Source organism: Hypanus sabinus, chromosome 2 (genome assembly GCF_030144855.1).
Source record: "Hypanus sabinus isolate sHypSab1 chromosome 2, sHypSab1.hap1, whole genome shotgun sequence".
NCBI classification, from domain to species: domain Eukaryota; kingdom Metazoa; phylum Chordata; class Chondrichthyes; order Myliobatiformes; family Dasyatidae; genus Hypanus; species Hypanus sabinus.
Window position 1 is genome coordinate 29,890,537 of NC_082707.1, and position 25,064 is coordinate 29,915,600.

General features: G+C 37.6%; 1 protein-coding gene across 8 annotated transcripts in view; it reads right to left on the bottom strand.

The window, feature by feature from the left end:
- Positions 1–5,743: 5,743 nt before the first annotated feature.
- The window catches only part of trip12 (thyroid hormone receptor interactor 12), a 134,232-nt gene continuing 114,911 nt past the window's right edge, over positions 5,744–25,064 (bottom strand). For all 8 annotated transcript variants that reach the window (XM_059994041.1, XM_059994095.1, XM_059994077.1 and 5 more), the window contains 6 exons: positions 19,022–19,186; positions 18,372–18,536; positions 16,397–16,510; positions 11,042–11,136; positions 8,058–8,161; positions 5,744–7,161 (listed from right to left, as the gene is read on the bottom strand). In XM_059994041.1, coding sequence (XP_059850024.1) covers positions 6,965–7,161; positions 8,058–8,161; positions 11,042–11,136; positions 16,397–16,510; positions 18,372–18,536; positions 19,022–19,186 — 840 coding nt within the window. In that variant the 3' untranslated portion in view covers positions 5,744–6,964. The remainder of the gene's footprint in view (positions 7,162–8,057; positions 8,162–11,041; positions 11,137–16,396; positions 16,511–18,371; positions 18,537–19,021; positions 19,187–25,064) is intronic.

The following is a 25,064-nucleotide window of genomic DNA, read 5'->3' on the forward strand; positions in this document are numbered from 1 at the left end:
ATACTTTTAAAGTGTTCACAGCTGGCCACAAAGCAACTTAACAATAGTGAGGGAGTCATAGTACAGAGGGGATAAAGCAATTGGCAGAATTAGCAGAGATATTGTTATTGTAGAGATTAGTGAGACTAAAACCCAATAACTCCCTGCACCTGATGACCTAAATACAGGATTTCATGGTATGTGTACCTAGGTAATGGATATAAAAACATAAAGACCTACAGCACAATACAGGCCCTTCAGCCCACAATTCTGTGTTGAGCATATACTTACTTTAGAAATTACCTAGGGTCACCCATAGCCCTTTATTTTTCTAAGCATCATGCACCTATCCAGGAGTCTCTTGAAAGACCCTATTGTATCTGCCTCCACCACCGTCACTGGCAGACGGTATACCGGTTGCGATTGTCTGAAATTTTAAATTGGTGAGAATGTTCCCTGGAGGATGGAAAGTAACAAATATAACCGATACTAAAGCACCAAGAATAAACAGACCAGATGATTACCAACCTATGTGATGCGGAACAGTACAAGCTACTCCAATTTATGATTGAAAATCCAATCCCTGTTGGATTGTGATCAAACAGCTTTATAAGGTTAGTTGGTAAAACAGAATTTACAGAAAAGGGGTTATGAATTAATCAGTAGTTCATGGACAAAATACAGCAGGAATAATAATCCAGCCATTTTCTGGCCAGGAACTGTAGCAGCTGGAGTAGCAAAAGGATCTGTGAATATGTCTCCGTCACGTACAACTTAAAAGTACAAAGAAATGTTGGATATATTCAACTCGCTAATAAAACAAAGTGTGGTGAACCAGACAAAAGTCACAGCCAGATTTGGATTGTTTAACATTTAGATAGCAAGATACATTATGAAGTGTGAAGTTCTCTCTAAAAAGGTGAAGGACTGCGAAAAGTTGGCATTCATAAAAATCGTTGTGTTCCTGTACACAAATGAGAAAAGTTGGTTTAGAACTACAGCAGGCAGTTAAGAAAACATGTTGTATTGAAAGGGAATTCAAGTACACTTGTAAATGCAGACACGAGAGATTTCACAGGGATCTTGCAAAAATGATAGAGAATACAAATTCTTTCAAATGATCAGTGTAAACCATCTATCCCGTCATCGCAGCTTCCTGTTTACACCCCCCCCCCCCCCCCAGCTATGGCAAATGTACTCCTACTGACTAGAGGTAGGTTAGTTAAGGAATAACAATTTCCGGTGAGATGGCACTCTGATACAACAGCCACTCCGCATCCCATCCAAGGCATATTTGTTTGTCTTGTCTCTTTTTTTTACAATCACAAGTCACAGCAGGATACCAAGAACATCACACACTGCAGGTTCACCCCATCACAGAGTTGCTCGATAGGAATGGAGCTGGACTTATTGCATACCATTGTTGTTTTGTTGCCTGGAATTGTATCATTGTGCAGTCCATCAAACAGAGCGAGTAATTTTCATGGACTTTTTCTCGTAATCAAAAACCCTGTTAGACACTGGTAACAATGAACAATGCAAATCTTGTTCACTGGTGGTGACGGAGCTGTGTTGGCTTGGTTGTGGTGACAACAAAGCCTATGCCATGTGCAGTTGCCCAGAGCAGAAGCCGCTGTCAGCATACTGGATTGGGCACTAACCCCCCCGCCGCCTTTCAGTGCTTTCTCGGTGGAAGAAGCTGGACCAGGATAACTTGCCATCAATCTACAGCTGAAGCACCTGGGACCATATTATTTATTTTCATTGTGACTATATTTTTCTGAAATTGTAACTATATATGCTATGTGCAGTGTTTTTCACCTTGGACCTGGATGAAGAGTTTCATTTGGCTATATTCATGTGTTCAATAATTAAATTCGAACTCTAACCAAAGGATGCTTGCTGATCGAGCAACTAACTCACAAGACATAGAAACAGTTATGCCAATTGAGCCTACTGCACCATTCCATCATGACTGATTCATTATCTCTTTTAACCTTTGCCACTGACTAATTAAATACCTATCAACTTCCACTTTAAATGGATCTAATGCCTTGACTTCCACAACCATTTGTGGCAATGAATTTCACAGATTCACCAACCACTGGGTAAATAAAATTTTCATCTGTTCTAAGGGGATGTCCTCACATTCTGAGACTGAGCCCTCTGTTCCAGATGCTCCCACTATCAAAAACATCCATTCCATGTCCTCTTTCAATATTCAATAATTGATTTAAAGATCACCCCTCATTCTTCTAAACTCCTGAGTACAGGCCAGAGGCATCAAACATCCTTATACATTAGCCCTTTCGTTCCCAGAATAGTTCTTGTGAAGCTCCACTGGAACTTCTCACAATCTGCTCACAAAATTCCAAGTGCAGTATGATCAATGCCTTATAGGTAGATTTTTCATTTGAGAAGCAGAGAGATATGGCAAAGCCTGAGGACCTTTTGATGTCATATTGCTTTCTCAAACTGCAACAATGCTGATTTTGCCCAATTTTAATTTAGGACTGATTAAAAATCTTAACTGTTGTAACAATATAAACCAAGCATTTATATGGGACACCAATTGAACGGGATATCAAATTAATTTGTTAGGAGACAGGACAATGATGCTCAGACCGATCACCTGAACTTAGAACCAAAATCACCTCTCTTGCATTCATGAAATACACATTTGAAATTTAGATGCCACTTATTACCAGATTGGGTTTATGGTCCATAAGCAATCCTAAATTCAAAAATTATACATCCACATTTTGCAAAATTGTAATACGATCTAGCACAAGCATCACAAAAAAATTAGTTGCAGCTTCAAAGTTCAAATTTATTATCAAAGTATGTATAGCATATACAGCTTTGCTATTCATGTTCTTGCAGGCACTCAAAAACAAAAACAGAATTCACGAAAAGGAAGCAAAGACTGCCGCATAGCAAAAGAGGACAAAAATCGCACAAAGGGTAAAAAAAAGAGTAAATGACACTCTCAGTAAACTGCAGAATCCCTGAAATAGAGTCCACAGCTGTGGAGGCAACTCAGCGGTGAGGTGAATGAAGACTGTATTGAGTCCAGTGGCTATAGAACAACTGATCCGTCTTGGTGGCATGGGATACAAGACTGCTGCACTACTACTGCCTGACAGTGGTAGTGAGAGGAGCGAAGAGGCTGCTCAAGCAGACAGGCTGCACACCTGCTCATTTTCCACACTAGTTTGATGGCTTTAATCTTCCTTGGCTCTGTTGTGGATCAATGGAGCTGAGTGTAGGTTCGTCTTCCACTATTAGGCTTTGACACTGCGTCTAGCCTCAGTCCCAGCAGCACTCTCGAGTCTAGTTCACTGAATCCCCCAGGAGATCGCAAACATATTTGTTTAGTCAGTTCAAAAATCCATCCCTCGAAGGGAAATGACTGCAGTGATCGCAGTTCAGAAGAGCATCTACCAGAGTGTCTAGTAGTTTTGTGAATTGCCTACAAAATGTTACTGTTGGTCATCAGCACCATCTTACAGGTGTTCTAAATCCATCAGCTATCCAATTCGAGCTTTGTTTTTAAGCTGATCTCACCATTAATGACTAAGCAATGCAATTGCCAACACTTTATTAAGTTCACAACATTGTTTATTGTATCCAACCAAGTTAAGATGCACAATACTTTTGAATAGTAGACGGATTAATTACATTACCCTGTTTTATCTCTCTGGGTAGGAACACAACCTTCATGTTTTCCCTTTCAAATCCAGCTATTTATAAGTCGTTGAGATAAAGGTTTGTACCTTTTCTGTCTTTCATGACACGAAGTATCAGTAAGAAAGACCCAGAGAAGAATTTCTTTCTAAACAACAGATGCTAACTAGCTTTCATGGCTGCCTTCATTGCTCCACTTATTCCAGAATCGTTTCAGCCAATTCACTTCACAATGCAGACATGAAAAAGGTATCTTACAGAGCTGTTTCAGTAAACAATCGAGTCACAGTGCCAGCTAAATTGTACACATTAAACCCTAAAGTTTCCTATGAATTAACATCTTATAAGTAAAAACTTTTAAGTTTTGAGATTAAACCAAATTTTGGGTATACACAAAAGTATTTTACATCATGATAGATTCATGAATATCGGTTTGAAAAACAGTTGTTTTATACATTTTCCCTTCCGTGCATCACGTGCAATCAGAAACCAGTTTTGCATAATTGCAAATTGTAAAGTATTCAAAGGGAAATTGGATCAATTCCTTTCATTGAGAAAAGATGGAAACGAGGTAGAAAAACAGAATTGCAGGAATAGGTTTCCAGAACTATAATGAAAACATTCTAGCGATTGAATAGCCTCTTCTCAAACTGTATGGACCCATCATGATTTAAAGTTCTTGAATGTTATCCAGTGTGGAGGAAGTTTTATGCTCACTGCAGGGTCGACTCAGTGCATCTCTTCTATAACCACAAATGATAGTTGCATATGGAAAGAGCAGGGAGTGTAATCTTGCCATTAAATGCAGAGGACTTAAAATGTTGAAAAAGGTAATTTCAAGTCCAATAACTAATCAAAGTATGCTATTCAGTCAAATTGACATGGTATTGGTTATTGCTCATACTTTTACCAAAGATTTGAAAAATGCACCTTTTGATAAATGATTCAATACCTACTCAGGTTTGAAGGATGCCATTTCAGGCTTTTAATATTTATACACTAACAAGAACTAAAAAGGCAGATAAAACAAGTACAACTATGGGATGAAGCAACAAATATGGGGCTGAAGTTAGCATGTTTTTGTTCTGTAAGCATAAAACAGTGATTTCACAAAATGATGGAACTGTAACAAATAGATCAAATGGGTAATGCAGTAAAAGCCTATTTGATATCTATATACTGAAGATAAAATGTTGGATATTATCTCAACTTCTAAACAATTCATTAAAACTTACTGAGGATCATCCCTCTCAACCCCAGCCATTTGCCTTGTGTAAAACAAGCTGCTGGAGGAACCCAGTGGATGGCATCATCTATGGAGCAAAGGAATTATTGTTTCAGGTGAGGACACTGCATCAGGACACTTTATCCCATTGCTTCCACAGATGCTGCCTGACCTGCTGAGCATCGCCCAGCAGCTCTCCTTCAAGACTGGTCAGCGCACTGGCTTCTTATTTCAAACAATTTCCATGGTTACAAAGTAACTCAGCCAATAGGCGAGGTTTTCTAGCTACAATATTGTGAGCCATTAATGTAGCTACACAAGTGAAATATTTGCACAACTAACAAGCATGCTGAAACTGTCTTTTCTGGGAGAAGGGAGAGGAGAAATGGAAGGTTCTGCTCAAATTATTCTAATTTTTTTTCCTCTTACCATCTTTGCAACCAGTAAGCCCGAAATTATGCAAACTTATTTTTTATCAAGCTAATGTGACCAGGAGTTAGAGGCAGACAGAGTGAAGGCCAGCAAAGTAGTTATAAAATCAAACCATTTTAATGTTTGGTTATTTATTAATGGAAATAATTAATTTATTTTCCAAGTTAGACCAACTTCTCCCAGCCAGATCCCTCAAATCAATTCTCCACACTATAGAAGGATAGATTTTTAAACATTTGATATTTTTACATAAAAAGAGGGCCACTGAAACCAATAGTCCTCCAAGCATCACAACCACATCAAATATTTCCACTTTTATTTACTCAAACTCCAACACAACTTTAATTAAAAAAGACACTTTGGCACTATCCCTGAATCAGAAAAGTTTGGTTGCTGAATACAAAATAATTATACAAAAACTGAGTCAAACATTTTATTTATTTATGTTCAGGTAAAAACATTAACCTGATGAGTAGTTATTGCAGATTTCAGAAACCAGCACATGAACAGTTGGACAGAGCAGTGTTTACAGGGTGCACTATCCTTATCAAACCAAGAGAGCTCAACTATTACTTTTGTTCAAAGCTAGCAGTGCAAAAAACAATTAATTGAACTACAAGGTAAATTAAACAAGATAAAGCAACTGTCCAACTATAACAGCAAGTAGAACTTTTAAAGTTTTACACCAACTGGAAAAGCTACCAGCCCCTTAAATAACAGCCTAACCAGCTCAACATTGGTTTAAACTACCAAATTTAAGGTGGTTAAAAGGAGAAAGTTTCCTCAGCATTGTTGAGAATTGTTGCCTGAAATCATTCTGTAAACAATTCTAGTGTGTGATTAAAGGCTTCTGCCAACAGTCCTATTGTTTGCAACAAAACTAAAGGCAAGCACTAGAATCTGAATATTGTAAAGAGGAATAAATTTTAGACTATGATACAATTGAGGTTGAAGTAGGTTAAGAAAAGGTGAAATCTCCAAGCTCTTAGCTTAACCTATTGTTATGTTGTGGGATTAGGAAACTTTACACACAAAATCAGAACCATATGTTACATCACACAAGTGCAGATGAGTTAAACGTAAAAAGACAAACCAGATGAAGGTGAAGATTGACAAGAAAAATGCAAATGACACTAACCAGAGGTTAAATTATTTTATGCAAGGTATAAGCAAGTCATTTCTGTATGTTTGTACATATTAATCTTTGGAAACAAAAAAAATCACCAGAAATATAGGCTCCAGATGGATATACACACCAATATCAAACTGCACAGTGACATTTTATTGTTCCGTCATCCTGAAAGATAAACATCCCTTTCCTTTGAATTTGAATACCACACAGCAAAAAAAAAAGCAATTTAAAAACTGCACCCAAATAATTGTTAAATTAACAAGAACTTAAAAGAATTTATTTGTTTAAATCTTGCATTAACTTTGGGGTGTTTTATCAATTTCAGTCCGTAGGGGCTATTTTAATAAATATACCATCTATGTCTTTTTGTTGAAGAATTGTAGCATACCAAGCCATTTCTACAACAAGTACGCTGTACACATTGCCTTGATGCAGTGATACACTTAGAAAATAAATCATGATTTTTCTCATTTGTTGTAACAGGCAGCTTGAAGATTCAGATGCTGTGATCAGGAGAGATGGAACGACTGCTGCCCTTCTCTAGCAGCTATTAAAAGTTTTTCACGCATTATGTCGATACTGGAGTAATCTGGCAACTTGAGATAATTAACACAGGTCATTACAGAGGGTAAGAAATCATCAGGATTTTCTGTAGACTCAAAGGTCTTGCGGACAATGGTCAGTGGAGGGTTCAAACTTCGAAACCCTACAAAACACAAGAACTTATTAGCTTCAAACAGTGTGAACTCAAATTTGTCATGAATCTAACAATCATATATTTAAGGTTTAAGCAGATCTCGAAGCTAAAGCACAAGCTTGAACATTGTTTTCCCGCACTCCCCACATACATACACAAGTATCCAAGACATCAAGCCTTCTTATAACAAGCAAGACCTTTTGGCTATTTTGCCTTTCCTATTCTACATGATTTAGCCAAATCAAACTGAGGAGAAAAGCATAAAGTGTGGAATGCTTTAGATTACAGAAGGTGGGATGAATCTTTGAAAACTGAGCACGACACTTCTACTGGTAAAGTAGGATTTGTTTTCCTTTGTACTCAGATCTTGTCAGTCAGAAGACTGAATGTTCTAGTTTCACTCCAAAGCTGCATACATGACCTTATTAGAGACCAAGTTTATAACCTAAAGCAGATTATAGCTGCAGGTGTTATGAAAAAATGGGAGCCTAATAATTTTGCTATTATTAAACCAGAAGCCAATATAGATCAGGATAGCATTGATTCAATGATAAAGGCATAAATCTTGGATGAGCTCTTGCTTAGACTGTTTTGAAGATGTCCCCAACATGGACTGAATGAATCAAGTCTAGAACTGACAAAGGCATGAATACAGCAGAGAGAACCATGGCATTGACAATGTGGGAGGTAGAAACAGGCGGAGAAATAGGGCAGGTAGGGTCTAAGCATTGCATCAGTGCAATATGTTGGACCTATGTTCATGGCCTCTTATTTTCTGAATAAATCAGATTTTCTACACTTAGTAGCCCAAACAAGAATTTTAATTTAAATGTTTACAACAATGACATCTTGATGTTTCCTTGAAATTGAAACCACAAAACAATGGGTGTCAAAAGTATGCTTACCTCCAACAGGAAGTCGGGGACTTCCAGTAACAAACTGAAGGAACAGTCTTTGTTGCTCACCATCAAAACTACTAAGTATTTCAAATAGAAACTTCACTGCACGACTGGAATAAAAAAACAATTTGGATTAAGTTCAACTTGCCTGTACACTGTCTCCTTCAGAAATAACTACAGATGAAATGCAAATGAATTCTTTCGTATGATCATAAGACATGTAATTTATACTGCTCTGATCTCAGTTATACCCAATTCATAAGGATTAAAAAGGTAACATACAATTCAGTTATTTTTATAGAGCATGCCATCTCTATAAACTGGGAAAGGTAAAACAGTTGTCTCTTTGAATATAAAGGCTTTTGTTAGATGCCAGCAATTTTTTCCTGCAAATTCAAACATAAAATAACCTCACTATACCCTAATTTTGAGGCGCTCAGCACCCTTATAAATTTGCCCTGCAGAAAGAAGAGTTTAAGAGGACTCCTCTGCCTTGATGCTATGTACAAACTATAGTCCAATTAGCTTAACACACACAAGGAAAACAACATACATAAATCAAAGACATACCAATGGCCCAATTAACTGAAATCTACTATATATTTAGTTTCTAAACGGTCTTTGTTATGGGGCTAAGTAGTAGGGTTATGACTCTAGAATATGAAAGGTTAACAGAATAAATTTCAATCTGGCTACCAAAAAAAAATCAGGAAAACAAAAAATTGACATATATACAGAAATAAGCCTTGAAGCTGCATCTTACATTCCACTGAATCAGCACTGACCATGAAAAACACATTTACACTAATACCTTTTCATCCTGCCTCTATTCCCATCAATATCTGACAGACCACAGGCAATATACAATAACCAATTACCCGACCTTTGCGGCATGCTACAGAACCAGAGCACCTCGTTAAAACCCTTGCAGTTACAGGAAAAACGAGCAAACTTCAGAGAACAGCACTGAATGAGGAACATTGGAGCTGTGAAGCAGTGGCCCCACTAGCTGTACCACTAACAGTTGGTAAGGTGGTTGCATCTGCAAATGGTTGAAAATCACAGAGTACAAGGAGCACTATTTTTCTGTATACTAATGATCTGGACTCAGGAATTAAAAGCACAATTCCAAAGTTAGCAAGTGACAAGAGGAAATTAAAACACAAGAGCAGAACAAGGCCATTCAGCCCATTAAGTATGCTTCTCCATTGATCACAGCTGATTTATATCCTCTCAACTCCATTCGCCTGTCTTCTCTCTGAAACCTTTGACACTCTTACTAATCAAGAACCCATCAACCTCCACTTGAAATAGAGAATTCCAGTTAATTGAGACATAACAGGTCCAGCATATTTTGACCCAATTAATTGGCTGCTCCAATTAGATGAAGATTCATAGAAATAGTTAAGGTATTGAAGACTAACTACCATTTAACTGAGTAACAAATTATTTAAATGAAATACAGAACAGATTGGAACACTACAAATACCTCTACAGTACAAAAAACTATTAGTTCCTCATTGTTATTGACGGAGGAATTCATCCAGTGTACGCTGCCATGTTCTTCTCAATAACTGTAAATGAACAAAATCAGCAGACACCTAGTGCAGATAATGGACTGCTTTCATACAATGCTTTCGACGATTGCATCTTCCAATTCTTCATAGTTCCTAACTTGAAGTAGTGAAATCATTTTGTTTTCTCTCCTGGCCATTTCTGGCATCTCCAAGCCTGAATACTCAAAACCATAGTGAGCAGAACAGTTCTGAATTTTTCTATTACTTCTTGCCAACTGATACTATTTAAAAGCTGTTTGCTCTAAGCACATATAGTGTCTTAACAGCCTCACAAGTGCACACAAATGACGCTAATTAGAAACTGCTCAGTCTCCTGGCCCAATTAAGCAGCATAGTGTCCCAAATGAGCATCTGCCCCAAATAACTGATGGCCTAATTAACCAGAATCCACTGTATACCCAATGACTTGGCCTTCACAGCAGAATTCCACAGATCCACCACTCTCTAGCTAAAGAAATTCCTCAGCACAGAAGACATTAATAAACTTTAAAGCTGGGCATTTAAGTGGCAACTGAACTTCCTTCAAATCAACTGCAAGATAATAAACTGCAACACCAGCAGTACAGAATCTCCACATTTCTTTGGACAACATTCTAAAAGGGGTAAAGAAACCAAAGTTTCTGGGTATACAGAGAAACCTCATTTCACTAGAGGTTAATGATCATAAAAACAAAAACATATTGGGTAGAGTTCCTGAGGGAGGAGAAATTGAAAATCACATTAATGATAGCTAAAACTTTAGTTAGGCACTTTACAGTTCTGGTTTCTTGTGAGGATGGAAGCACAGAGGTGGTGCAAAAAATATGAACAGAACTAAGTTAGGAAAGACTAAAGCTAACAGCTCTTGTCAAGTTTAGGTAACAAGATATAATAGTAGATATGGACAAGCTTCAACTTAAGCAAGACTAGAACTAGAGCTCAGAAATGCAATTTGTTTCATAATGCAATATGGAATTTATGAAGATCCTTTTTATTCTGAGTTTTTACAATGAATTTGTTGATGTCACTGAGGTTAAGTGCATTGATGCAATCAAGGGGGAACTGAAGTATGAGGAAGAGACGGGTTGCTGAAGTTCTACAAAAGTTCTGGGACGCAGCTTCTGTAGAACACTGGCATGTACTTGAACAGCTGTTTCTATGATCCAAATGCTAATTCCAGAACACAAAACTGGGAGATGCAAGATAATAATTCAGTCCTTTTTAAAAAGTCAAACATGAAAAGACCACTTAGGGCTCACTATAAATGTTGCAAATAACAGGAACAACAGACTCGTGCATTTCTTTATGCTTTTTGTTAAATTTTTTATGAAGTGACATTGGCAAGATCAGCATTCACTAACAGTAGTACTGACATTGCCTTCAACTTCCAAAGCTGCAACTGATGGTGGAGACAACCAGGCAAATCACCCATACCTGTCATGATTATATCCATGATCTGGTCTGCAACATTCCATCAATGTCTTCACATCCCACGCTTCAGACTTACTGCCACAGAGTAGCTGATCCAACTACAGGTCAAAAGAAAAATGTCACATGACGCAGGGATACACAAGCTTCAAGCTAATTAACAAAGTGCTTTACTGAACATGACATCACAATTTCTACTCCAGCAAGGTCACACCTGTTGTTCATTGGGTGAAGGCTATGGCACTAAAGAGAGTGGAACAAAATATGGGTTGGCCAGAATGCAGGAAATTAGAAGTTATGACATGTCAAAAAGTCTGCAAAGGATTAAAATCTGAAAAATCTTTGACAAGGAAATAACAAAATTATTTCTTCCAGTTGCTGAATAGGTAACAGTCAACTGAATAGTTGATGGAAAGGCATGATTGAGGAAATTTTGTATAAGTACTTTAGAACGTAGAACAGTACAGCACAGGAACAGTCTCTTCAGCCCACAATACTATGTTGAACTAGTTAAACTAGCAATTAAATGCCTGATTAAACTAATTTGAGCCGACATTGTGTCCATATCCCTCCATTCTCTGTACATTCATGTGCCTATCTAAGAGCTTCTAAATTCTTATAACCAGTTTTCACTAACCCCATGCCCCCCACAACACATTCCAAGCAATTCATCCCCATTTCTAAATTTAAGCCACCTTGCAATAAAGGCCAATATGCCATTTGCGTTTCCAACTTCCTACTGTACCTGCCTGCTAATTTCTTGTGATTCATGCACCAAGACACAGAATCATCTGAACTTTGCTCATCTGCAATCTTTATCCTTTGAGAACAACCTGCATACAGATGCCTCCTGTCAAAATGTTCAGCTTCACTCTTGCCCAAATTAGATGGTAGTGGCCAAGTTTTCATTCATTCACTATCTGTAACCAGTCTCAGAGTCTGAACATGCTCATCACATTATGCCCTCCAGCTACATCTGTGCCATCAGCAAATGGATTCCTTACACTCCCTCCCTCAAGTGTAAATAATTGAAGGCCAAGTATGGATTATTATGTCCAACTATTTTATCTTGCCAACATGAAAATATTAATCTGTATTCTAACAATAAGTAACCATTAATACATGCCACATTTCCCTTAAAACCATGAAGCTGTAACCAGCCTGTTACATGACATCCTGTTAATTGCCTACTGAAAATCCAAACACATACATCTACAAATTCTCCTTTCATTTCTGTAACAACATTTTGTCACAGGGAAGGTCAGGATCAAATCACAACTCTAAAAATAGAACACGGTATAAATTCAAAAAGGCTGAGAAACAGATGTGAGGCTGGAGAATGAAGTGAATGGCTTTGGGTTCCTCTAGCACACAGCTAATGCACCAGCTGAGATACATAGCTCTTTGGCAAGCTGGATTACATTTCATGACTTTCCAACAGCTCTGATGTCACAAATCAGAATGCCATATGTAGGCAACGAGGAGCAACAAGTAAATTTTGAAATAACATAGTGGTACTTTAACATAATTAAGGACTGCTGAAATAGCCATTTCTAAGATATTTACATTTCAAAATGCTTTTGCAAACTGACTATATATTTAAAAGTTGCTTTTTAAACCAGTCACCAATTTTATTTGGAAGTGCCACCGCTCAGTTGATTTCAAAGAGATTTAGGTTTTACCCCATTTATGAACGAGGATTCCACAGTCAAAAAATGCAGATTTCTGTAGTACATGTAAGAAAAACTATCTGTAAAAAGGATTGCTGTCTTGTTCATATCATTCAGCTCTTTGACTCTAGTACTCATCTCTCGATTTACACAAATTGCTAGAAACATGGGGAATGATTGAATCCAGAGATAAATTCTGCCACATTCAGGGAGGACTTACCATCCTATGAGGAATCCTTGTATCAATAGTCTAATCACAGCAGAAAAGAGTTACAAATGCAACCCAAGACAGTGATGGAATGTGGAAGCAAATCTCAGCATATGTTACAAACAATATTTTGAGAAAAAGTCTTGGTTGATGCTTTAGTAATATGAAATCAAGCAAATGTATAACTCTTAAATGTAGTAAATTGATGATCATTAAGATGTGCTAGCCAGAAAGTACCAAAACATCTCAAGATCATATTCTCTTTTTGCCAGTTTCCATTCCAGTATTGTAGGTGGAAATGTGACAGATAATGTCAGTATTGGACTTGGCTCTGCTGGGTCAAATCAATTGAGTTTACAAACATCCTTTGCTCAGGGCTCATCCTGAGCCCTGTGGCTCAGATGGGTAAGAAAGAAAAGAGGATGGCAGCAGTGATGGGGGATTCTATAGTTAGGGGGTCAGACAGGCAATTATGTGGACGCAGGAAAGAAACGTGTATGGTAGTTTGCCTCCCAGGTGCCAAGGTCCAGGATGTTTCTGATCACGTCCACGATATCTTGAAGTGGCACAGAGAACAGGCAGAGATCGAGGTACATATTAGTACCAATGACATAGGTAGGAAAAGGGAAGAGGTCCTGAAAGCAGACTACAAGGAGTTAGGAAGAAAGTTGAGTAGGAGGACCTCAAATTACTCGAGGTTACTGCCTGTGCTATGTGACAATGAGTATAGGAATAGAATGAGATGGAGGATAAATGCGTGGCTGAGGGATTGGAGCAGGGAGCAGGAATTCAGATTTCTGGATCATTGGGACCTCTTCTAGGGCAGGTGTGATCTGTACAAAAAGGACAGGTTGCACTTGAATCTGAGAGGAATCAATATCCTGGTGGGGAGGTTTGCTAAGCCTATTGGGGTCATGCCTTATGAGCCTGATTGAATTTTTTGAGGATGTGACTAAGCACATTGATGAAGGAAGAGCAGTAGATGTAGTGTATATGGATTTCAGCAAGGCATTTGACAAGGTACCCTGCAAGGCTTATTAAGAAAGTAAGGAGGCATGGGATCCAAGGGGCATTGCTTTGTGGATCCAGAACTGGTTTGCCCACAGAAGGCAAAAAGAGGTTGTAGACGGTTCATATTCTGCATGAAGGCCGATGACCAGTGGTGTGCCTCAGGGATCTGTTCTGAGACCCCTACTCTTTGTGATTTTTATAAATGACCTGGATGAGGAAGTGGAGGGATGAGTCAGTAAATTTGCTGATGACACAAAGGTTGGGGGTGTTGTGGATAGTATGGAGGGCTGTCAGAGGTTACAGCAGGCCAATGATAGAATGCAAAACTGGACTGAAGTGGCAGATGGAGTTCAATCCAGGTAAGTGTGAAGCGGTTCATTTTGGTAGGTCAAATATGGTGGTACAATATAGTATTAATGGTAAGACTCTTGGCAGTGTGGAGGATCAGAGGGATCTTGGGGTCACAGTCCAGAGGTCACTCAAAGCTGCTATGCATGTTGACTCTGTGGTTAAGGCGGCATATGGTGCATTGGCTTTCATCAATCATGGGATTGAGTTTAAGAGCTGACAGGTAATGATGCAGCTATATTGGACCCTGGTCAGACCCCACTTGGGAGTACTGTGCTCAGTTCTGGTCTACAGGAAGTATGTGGAAACCATAAAGAGGGTGCAGAGGAGATTTACAAGGATGTTGCCTGGATTGGGGAGCATGCCTTATGAAAACAGATTGAGTGAATTCGGCCTTTTCTCCTTGGAGCAAAATAGAATGAGAAGTGACCTGACAGAGGTGTGCAAGATATTGAGAGGCACTGAGCGTGTGGATAGTCGGAGGCTTTTTCCCAGGGCTGAAATGGCTAGCACGAGAGGGCATAGTTTTAAGGTGCTTGGAAGTAGGTATTTGTCAGGGGTAAGGTTTTTGTTTGTTTGGTGTTTTTTTTTAAATTAAACGCAGAATGGTGAGTGCGTGGAATAGGCTGCCGGGGGCGGAGGTGGAGGCAGAAACGACAGGGTCTTTAGAGAGACTCCTGGATGGATATATGGAGTGTAGAAAAATAGAGGGCCATGGGTAAGCCTAGGTAGTTCTAAAGTAAGGACATGTTCCGCACAGCTTCGTGGGCCGAACAGCTTTTCTGCGTTTCTATCCTCAACTTTCCTGTTGACCTGGAAATTGCATTGCTCAAGACATGGCCTTGCCCATTGAAGGTCGCTGAGCATAATTAGAGCTTCGTTGTTGGGAGAAACTCCTGAAACTTTTTCACTTATCCTACAAATGGATTTAGAGGAGTCTGCACAGATAATGGCAGTGTTGCTCCAGTGCTTTGACCTGGATCACAAGGGTACAGTACTTGAGGTGCAGCCTACATCAAGTATATAATACGTGAGATTCATACTGAATTTTAAGTCTTGACCAAACATTTTCCCTTGTATCATAAAGACTGTATTGGTGAATTCCATAATATCTATAATCAATGACAGGCTTTTCTCAAGATTTGGCAAGAGGGCCAAGTCTCATCATGGACTTTTACTGTTATCAGATGGTGCTGTACAGCAACAGAAGGTAGGTAAGGACCCAAGGCCCAGTGTTGCCTTCCTTTCAGAGGAAAGAGTCAATGACTTGCAGCTTGGCCTTGAAACATTCACACATAAAATTATCATTTCCAATTTGATGACAGCAGTTTGGGTTATACCATTTATCCTGTAGATAAGCTCCACTTTAGCAGGAAGCTCTTTCAGAGGTCTTTTCACTCCACTCTGCTGGAAAGCTAGTTGAAGGTGTGGCACATCATTGTAGCAAGCTTGGGGGGAAGAGAGAGCTCAGACAGATCGACTTACACTCTATTGCTATCTATTGATTCTTCAGAGGACAGGTAACAGAAAAGCTTAAATAATATTTTTTATAGTTTACACATCACCTCAAATTATAGCTGCTTTAAGTAATAAAATAACACCTAATCTTTTAAATGACTCAGCCATAGAATTAAGGCAAAGTAATCACCACAAGCTTGTATAACAATAAAACGTGTCACAACAGCTGATGCTTATGACAATTTACTATCTGTATAAACTTAATTACTAATACATTCATAATCAAATGTGATATTTTTCTACAGCATGCAATTATAGCAAATTCAAAAATAGCAGTCAGCTGGTATTTCACAACAGTCCAATGCTTTCACATGTCCATCCAACATTCAAGTATTCACTGTAGTCTTAAAGATATCAATTTATTTTTTTCTCTTTATTGCTCACAAAATAATTTTAAGATTAGCCATGAACTAAAATACTTTAGACATAATAAATTACAACACCTTTAAATTAGAAGACATTAAGCAAAATAGTAAAGGATCAATTCCCAACTTTTCAGTGTACCAAAATGAACTTTACTATTTCAGGAACTGTTTATTACTCGCATGCATTTAAAATAGTTCCAGGTGAGGTTGCTTTTGATAAGTAGATGACTTAGAAACTAACCTCCTCAGGGTAAAAATACTGTAAATGATGGAGTGGAAAAACAGACTCAAATCCATCTCGAAATGATTCAAACTGCTTGGAAACTCCTTCATTCAGGGTCCAGTACACCACAAGCTATAGGGAACAAATACAACTTCAGTTTTGCTGCAGCACAGTATATGATAATGAACCTTTAATGTAGAGACAAATTACAGTGATGAGACCCTAAAGATTGGCAGTAATTGACAGTTCTGCTTACAAGTAGAGATTAAGGGGAGGAAAGCGAGTGGGGTGGGGGGGGGGGGGGGGTCCAGAATGTTGGTCCAAGATACTTCAATTAATGGCAGTGAGCAGGATGGGAATGTAAGATGCCTAGACAGATACAAAGGTTAAAAGACTTTGTAACAGGAGGAGAAAGTATTGCATAGATTGTGAAGTATTGGTAATTTTAAAATGGAGCTCCTGAAATTGCTGAGAACAGTTACCAGAATGTTACTTTGCATCTGCCTAGAAGAGAGATTAAGCTGGAGATCAGAGTTATTTGAATGAAACCAGAAATACAGAGATTCATGTTAATTATATTAAATTAGACAAGCAATTCATTACTCGGAAGAATTAAATCCACAAAGACATGCAAAGTGAATAATTTCATTTCTAGAGTGAGATTTCATTGATCGATCTGAACACAACACTGCTTAGTTGAACTATTAATGGTTCCTATAGCTGCTCTCTAATAACTAATGGCAAACAAGTTGGGGAAAATGTTTTAATGCAAGTAGCTTAGTAAATGATAATGGAAGGCTTAATGGGGAACCAAGTTGGACCATAACACTTCATATTTAAAAAAATTGGGCATGCACAAAATTAAAGGATGCCCAGCTAACTGATGCCACTCTGTGCATGTACAACTGGTACAATAGAACAAATGGCACATTACAAGCTATCAAACTGAAAATTAGCCAATGGAAATAATATAACTAGGCATTAAAATTATATCTGAGACATCTGAAAATATAACAGGGAGGCAACAATAACCACAAAAAATAGTTAATTGGGCCATTGAGTAAATCTGGGCTACCACTTATTTGTGTCAAATATTAAAGAACAAAAACTAATCAAGAAAATAGCCGGGATCCCCGTTTATTTGGGACACTATGTTGCTTAATTGTGACAGGACTGTTGGTGAACAGTTTCTAATTCGCTTCAGTCGCATGCGTGACTTGTGTGGTTGTTTGACACAACACTGTACTTGCAGCGAAAATTTTTCAAGTAGCATCAGTTGTACGTGTTTGTATTCAAAAGTAGTGAATTTTATCACTGATAATTGATGAGAAATAAGCAGTTAAGACAATTTGGAACTGTTTTGCTCACCATGGTTTCAAGCATTCAGGCTTGGAGATGCCAGAAATGGCCAGGAGTGAAAATGAAATGACTTCAAGAGCAAAGAAAAATCAACAATCTTGAATGTTACAATGAAGATGGATGCAATCGTTGAAAGCCACTGTATGAAAGCAATCGAGTATCTGCACGAGGTGTCTGCACTGATTTTATTCATTTACTGTCAAAAAGAACATGTAACAAACTGACTGAATTTTTCCATTAATAACTATTAGGAACTAATGCAGCTTTATAGTACTATCGAGGTATAATGGTAGTGTTCTAATTTGTTCTGTATTTCATTAAAATAATTACTCATTTAATTGTTAGTTTGTCTTGTTTTAAAAATACCTGTTTATTTCCATGAAACTTTGGCTAATTGAGACAGCTGCTTAACTGGGCCAAAATATACTGGTTCCAATGTGTCCTAATTAACTGGAATCCATGATCGGTACAATTCCTGATTTTATACCTTAAATTTATTTGATGCCTACATGCCCGAAGAAGAAATGATTCATTTGCTATACTTTGACAATGCTTTCACTGAATGAAGCTAAATCTTGCTATGTACCTTACATCATATAAAATATTAAAAGCAAATGAAAACCAGTGTACATACCCTGAGATATTCTTCCAAATTATGTATGGTGACAACTGTGTCCTTCCCTCCCTTTTTCAGTTCAACATTTGCATACCCAGGTAATGTGAAATCCAGACCTAGATCTTCAACAGAGCAGCCATTCATATTAAGGCTTTCCAGAGCCTGTTGAAGACATTCTTTGCTCTATCAAAAAAATATACATTAATAATATAAAACATTAGCATTTGAAGTGTCCTCAACACCCATACTTGTTACATTTGTCTTAATTGTCCCCAATGAATAGACAATTTAACACAAAACAAGGAAGACACCTAGAGAAAAATCCTAGTATAATTGGCAATGGCAAATAAAATGGGCTTTCTACCCACTAGAACACAATTCATTTTCTGACAGCATTATATAACCAACAATGTATTTTTATGCAAGTGATACTAGGGAACAGCAAAGCATTAAATTGCTATCACCTCCTTGTGCTAGCCACTTGGCATGATATTTATACAATGCAGCTTCCTGTCTAATTCTATCATACGTGTATAGGTAGTATTATATTTTAGCACTTTTTTGTCTAGCTACAGTATCTTTTATAGCTTAAAGAAAAGGGTAAGATGTTAAGGGGGCATGCAGGGAGTCGGTGACAAAATGGGAAATTCTACAGTTTTCATTCTTACCTGTGATCTATCCTGCTCCAATTTCTTTTTTTGTTTTATAATATCTTCAAGGTGGCAAATTGATTTTGCCACTACTGGATCAATGTTAAAAAGGTCATGCGAGCAAAGGGAACTTTCTTGCCGAAGCATCCATTTGTAAAATGACAAGCCAAGAGGTAAATCCAACTATTCAAAGCATGGAAGAAGAAATTCAGTTAGTTCTAAGCAATAAAGGTTAAAAACAATTTCAATAGCATGATTCTTATGCATAATTCATTTATAGATTTAATTATTAATTCCCTAAGTTATTATGTTATATTATATGCTTTACACCCTGGTCTGGAGAAACATTGTCTGGTTTAAGTGGTATACATGTACACAGTTAAATAACAATAAACTTGATTTAACTTTAGTTCTTAAATATGGTTTGCATTGCAGTGGGCAAAGTACACCAGTACCTAATGTTGCACTTTGCAATAAGCATCACAATAAGCTAAGTACTCAGTTAGAATGACACTATGCTGCTTGGGACATTCCAGAGTTCTGTAATGAGTCTTTGTACATCCTTCCTGTGGAATGCGTAGGTTTTCCCTGAGGTCTCTGGTTTCCTCCCATGATCCAGAGATGTACTGGTAAATTAAATAGTCATTGTAAATTGTCCTGAGAGTTCCCATTAAATGTGCAAGCTCCAGTTTATAGACAATCACCATTCAGACTGGTTACTGATTACTTAATTGGGCGATAAAATTACTAAGAATCATAAGGATCTACTTAAAGTAAACTTTTTATCCTTAATTGATCATATTAAACAACTGTTTACTAAATGGTCCCCATTGTCCTCATCGTTGATTGGTAGAATTAATACTATTAAGATTATTATTTTACCTAAATTTCTGTATCTATTTCAGGTGGTACCAATTTTCATTTCTAAATCCTTTTTTGATATTATTGATTCTAAATTTTCTCTCTCTCTCTCTATAAATATATCTATACATACATACACACACACACACACTCACATATATAAATAAATAAAAATCCTAGGTTAAGTATGAAATATTTACAGAAATCAAAAAAGAGGGCAGTTTGGCAATGCCAAATTTAAAATTCCATTACTGGGCAATTAATATTCAATATTTAACATTTTGGACACAAGATCTGGACTAAATTCAATGTCCACGATGGGTGAACCTCGAGCACGAGTCTGTACAGGGGTTCTCATTGGCTTCTATCTTACAGGCTTCACTTCCCTTTGCACTAACTAAGCTGAATAAACAAATGACTGATCCAATAACTAAATATAGAATGAATATGGTTTCAATTTGGTAAATTTTTTGGATTGAATAAATTTATCCTATCAAGTCCTATTATATCTAATTTTTTCTTCCAACCATCCAGAATTGATCAAGCTTTTCTTTTATGGAGAACAAAGGGAATAACATGTTTTCGTAACTTATTCATGGATAACTATCTCATCTTTTGAACAGTTGTCTAATATAGTTTGCCTAGATCACATTTTTTCAGATTTACGGATTTGAAACTTTTTGAATATTATTTTACCTACTTTTCTGGTATCACATCAAACTGAAATTACAGAAAAAATGTTATGTTTAAACCCCTATCAAGAGTTTAATAGCAAGTATTTATGATCTGATTATGAAAATACATCTAGGTACATCTGATAAAATTAAGAATGAATGGGAAAGAGAACTTCAGGTATTTTTACCTATAGAGAAGTGGGAGAAAATTATCCAACTAGTAAACACTTCTTCAAAGTGTGCTAGACACACTTTGATACAATTTAAGGTGATTCATAGGACCCATATGTCCAAGGATAAGTTAGCTCATTTTTATTGCCATATAAATCCTGTCTGTGACAGATGCATGTCTGAGGTAGCTTCCTTGACACATATGTTCTGGTCTTGCCCTTTTTTGGGAAAATATTGGAAAGGTATTTTTGATATTATTTCAGCAGTATTGCATATTGATTTACAACCTCATTCTATTACTGCAATTTTTGGATTACCAATGATGGACTCGAGTCAATAATCCCCTTCAGCTTGCCATTTGATTGCATTTGTTACATTAATAGCCAGAAGATCCATTTTATTTAAAATGGAAAGATTCTAATCCCCCCATTACATTTCAATGGTTTTCCTAAACCATAACAATTAAATTTGGAAAAAAATTAGGAGTGGCACTATCGACCAATCAGAAGAAACTATTTATTCAACATTTTCATATGATGTAAGCTGACCTTTTCCGAATCCTTCTCAATAACTTTTTGTTCATGTTTAGAGGAGCGGAGTTAATGACAAATAACGATTTTAACCAATGAAACAAGGCAGCCCAACTTTTGTTTTCATTTTGGTTTTTTTTGTTAGTTTAGGGGAATTTTTTTCTCTTGTAAAAATCTTTCTAAGAGATTGGGAGGCTTAGATTACACATTACTCAGAGTCTGTTTATGTATATATTAACAGTTAGTAATGTAATCCTGATCTTTGTGTCGCTATCATTGTTAGGTTTATCTATTTGAAACTCAAAAAAGATTGATAAAGAAAATTGTCCTGTGATTAGGTTAGCGTTAATTGGGGTTGTTTGGATGGCATGGCTCGAAGGGCTGGAAGGGTCTACAGGAGTCCCTGTTTTTCGAACGTTCGCTTTACGACAGCTCGCTGTTACGAAAGACCTACATTAGTACCTGTTTTTGCTAACGAAAGAGGATTTTCGCTTTTACGAGAAAAAGACACCCACTTTATGCGTGTGTTTACCCTGAGAAAGACTACAATGACCATGAAGCCTTGTGCGGGCAGTTGTCTGCACATGTGTGTACATGCATATGCATGTGCATACATATGCGTGTACGTGCTGATTATTTCCCTCCAAATCGATTTTGGCTGTCTTCGAGTTTGGTAAGTGAAATTACACCATACATACAATATTTCTACTTATACAGGGTGTATATTTATCATATCATTCCTGCTTTTACCATATGTTAGTGTTATTTTAGGTTTTGTGTGTTATTTGGTTTGATTTGGTAGGTTTTTTTTGGGTCTGGGAATGCTCAAGTATTTTTCCTATATAAATTAATGGTAACTGCTTCTTCGCTTTACGACATTGTGGTTTACAAATGGTTTCATAGGAACGCTCTACCTTTGAACAGCGGGGAAAACCTGTATTCCATACTGCTGCTAAATAAATGCACAAATATTGTTTTAAAAGCTAAACGGCATGACACCAGAACAAAAACAAATGGAATCACACTAATTGAAGTGTCTACATAAGCATGAAATTCCAAGAGCATATTTACCACATATTACATTAGTTATTCTAATTCAGCTGGAAATCAGATTTTTTAAGAACATTTTAAGCAGTCCATATAGTTTATGCTCAAGTGTATTCAATTGTATAAAGCATTTATTGTTACACCAAGGTTTTGCAACTGGGAAAAATATCTTTCAAAACGTGACCACATTTAAATTCTAAGATCTGCGAAGATTTCAAAGAGTAAAGAACTTCATTTAAATATTACAGATGGATCTTTATTCAAGTTAAAGATCTTGAAGCTTATATATTGCAGTAAATTATATTCATTTGTCCACTGGTCAATATTTTAAGTTGACAGATAGTTATAGACAATAGGTGCAGGAGTAGGCCATTTGGCCCTTTGAGCCAGCACCCCATTCACTGTGATCATGGCTGATCATCCACAATCAGTTCCCTGTTCCTGCCTTCTCCCCATATCCCTTGACTCTGCCATCTTTAAGAGCTCTAACTCTTTCTTGAAAGCATCCAGAGAATTGGCCTCCACTGCCTTCTGAAGCAGAGCATTCCACAGATCCACAACTCTCTGGGTGAAAAAGTCTTTCCTCATTCTAAATGGCCTATCCCTTATTCTTAAAATGTGGCCTCTGGTTCTGGACTCCCTCAACATTGGGAACATGTTTCCTGCCTCTAGCATGTCCAATCCCTTAATAATCTTATAATCCAGTCACAACTAGACCAATACTTCCAATGCCTTAAAATATCCTTAGTAAACTTCAGTTGCGCCACACTTTCTACGGACTAACTTTACAATCTCAGGTTGTAAGAGGTTGCCAGATTACTCATTTAGTTGTGGCAGAAATAAGAAAAATCTTGTTCACTTAATTTGTCTGAATAACCAATTGAAATATGCTTCAACTTTCCTTTACCAAACCATTTAATTTTCCCATATATTATGTTATTTTAATGGAACATTATTTTCCAACAACTCCACAAAATAATTAACATCCACAGAGAAAAATCCAACTTGTGCATTATGACCACACAAAACAGAAGTTTGAAGGAACCTGCAATAATTACATACTACAATATAAGCCGAGAGCACATACAAAATGGAACTCAGCATCAGGGGGCATTTTGGCCTGAAACGTCAACTGTTATTCTCTTCCATGGATGCCTCTTGACCTGCTGAGTTGCTCCAGCACTTTGTATGCTGCTCAACATTTTCAGCATCTGCAAATCTCGTGTCTCTAATAAGCAGAGAGAAACTGAATTTTCCTCAGGTGATATTAAACCTCCTTTGCTGGGTTCTTTCCATTTTACAAATCATATTCAGAGCTTATACTATATATGTGTTACTGCTTGCCCTCCTGTGTTCAATTTAGTATACTGCAAGTCAAAGTAATAAATTTGAATACCATAAGTGTTTTTCTGTTCGCTTTCCATTAAGCAAACGTTTGATTTACAGCCAACTAAAAGATGGATACTAAATATTGGCTAAGGAGTTCATTAAAGGCAAAATCACATTGATTATGCTGACCTACAGGAGCCTTATTTGGTATAACGTACAGGTTTAATCTTCCCACCCAAGGAAGAATAAACTTGCTATACAGTCGACCCTCCTTATCTGCGGGGGACTGGTCCTGGGACCCCTCTCGGATATCAAAATTCGCGGATGCTCAAGTCCCTTCTTCAACCTGTCTCAATCCGGTGGATTTAGGACCCAGCGGAACCCCAGACCTTATTTAACCTGTCTCAGAGCGATGGACATTTGGACCTGGTGCCAGGGCTCTGAATGCGCAGTGTTTCTGTTCATGAAAATAATCACAATTGAAAATAAAGTGGAAATAATAAAGTGATCGGAAAGAGGTGAAACGCCATCGGTCATTGGAAAAGCATTAGGCTAGGTCGGTCAACGATTGGAACAATTTTAAAGGATAAAGTGAGAAAGGCTCTGCCCCGATGAAAGCTACAATTATTAATAAGCTACGCAGTGGTTTAATTATTGGGTTTTGGGGTTTTGGGGTTTTGAGTTTTTGATCCTCCACATCAACCCAGCACGGTGGACAGCGCGCTAGGGAGCGATCTGTCCCGAGTCCTGAGAACCACCATTCCTGAGCCCGGCGCTGAAACACATATGTTCTTAAGTGATTTATATGCATAGAAAGGTAAAATATATACTATATACTGAGCCAAATGTTTGACTGACTGACGCTAAATAACACCGGATGTACCTGTTCCGACTTGCTTAGTAAGAGAAGTTCCGATTCCGATGCACCATAACCCACGGACATCTTCCCGTATACTTTAAATCATCTCTAGATTACTTATGATACCTAATACAATGTAAATGCTATGTAAAAAGTTATACTGCATTGTTTAGGGAATAATGACAAGAAAAAAAGTCTGTACAAGTGCTGGAAGAGAACTTTTGGGTTTTCGCAATTCGCGGTTGGTTGGATTCACACACGCAGAATCCGTGGATAAGGAGGGCCGACTGTATATCAAATGTAGCAAATGTTCACACAAGTGACAAGTGTTTTGTATGAGAGATCAGAGAGATAATCTCATTGAAATATAGAAAATTCTTCAAAGGCATGTCTGGGTTGATGCAGAGTTTGTCTTTCCTAGCTTGGGTGTCTGAGGGATAGGCCTTTTACGACAGAAATCTTCATTTAATATTCCCTACCCAAGAGGAGCATCAGTGTTGGAGCCCATTCAGACAGATGGTTAGGACTCAAGGGAATTGACAGTTATGGAATCAGTGCAGGCAAGTGGTGCTGAGGTAAAAGAAAGGTGT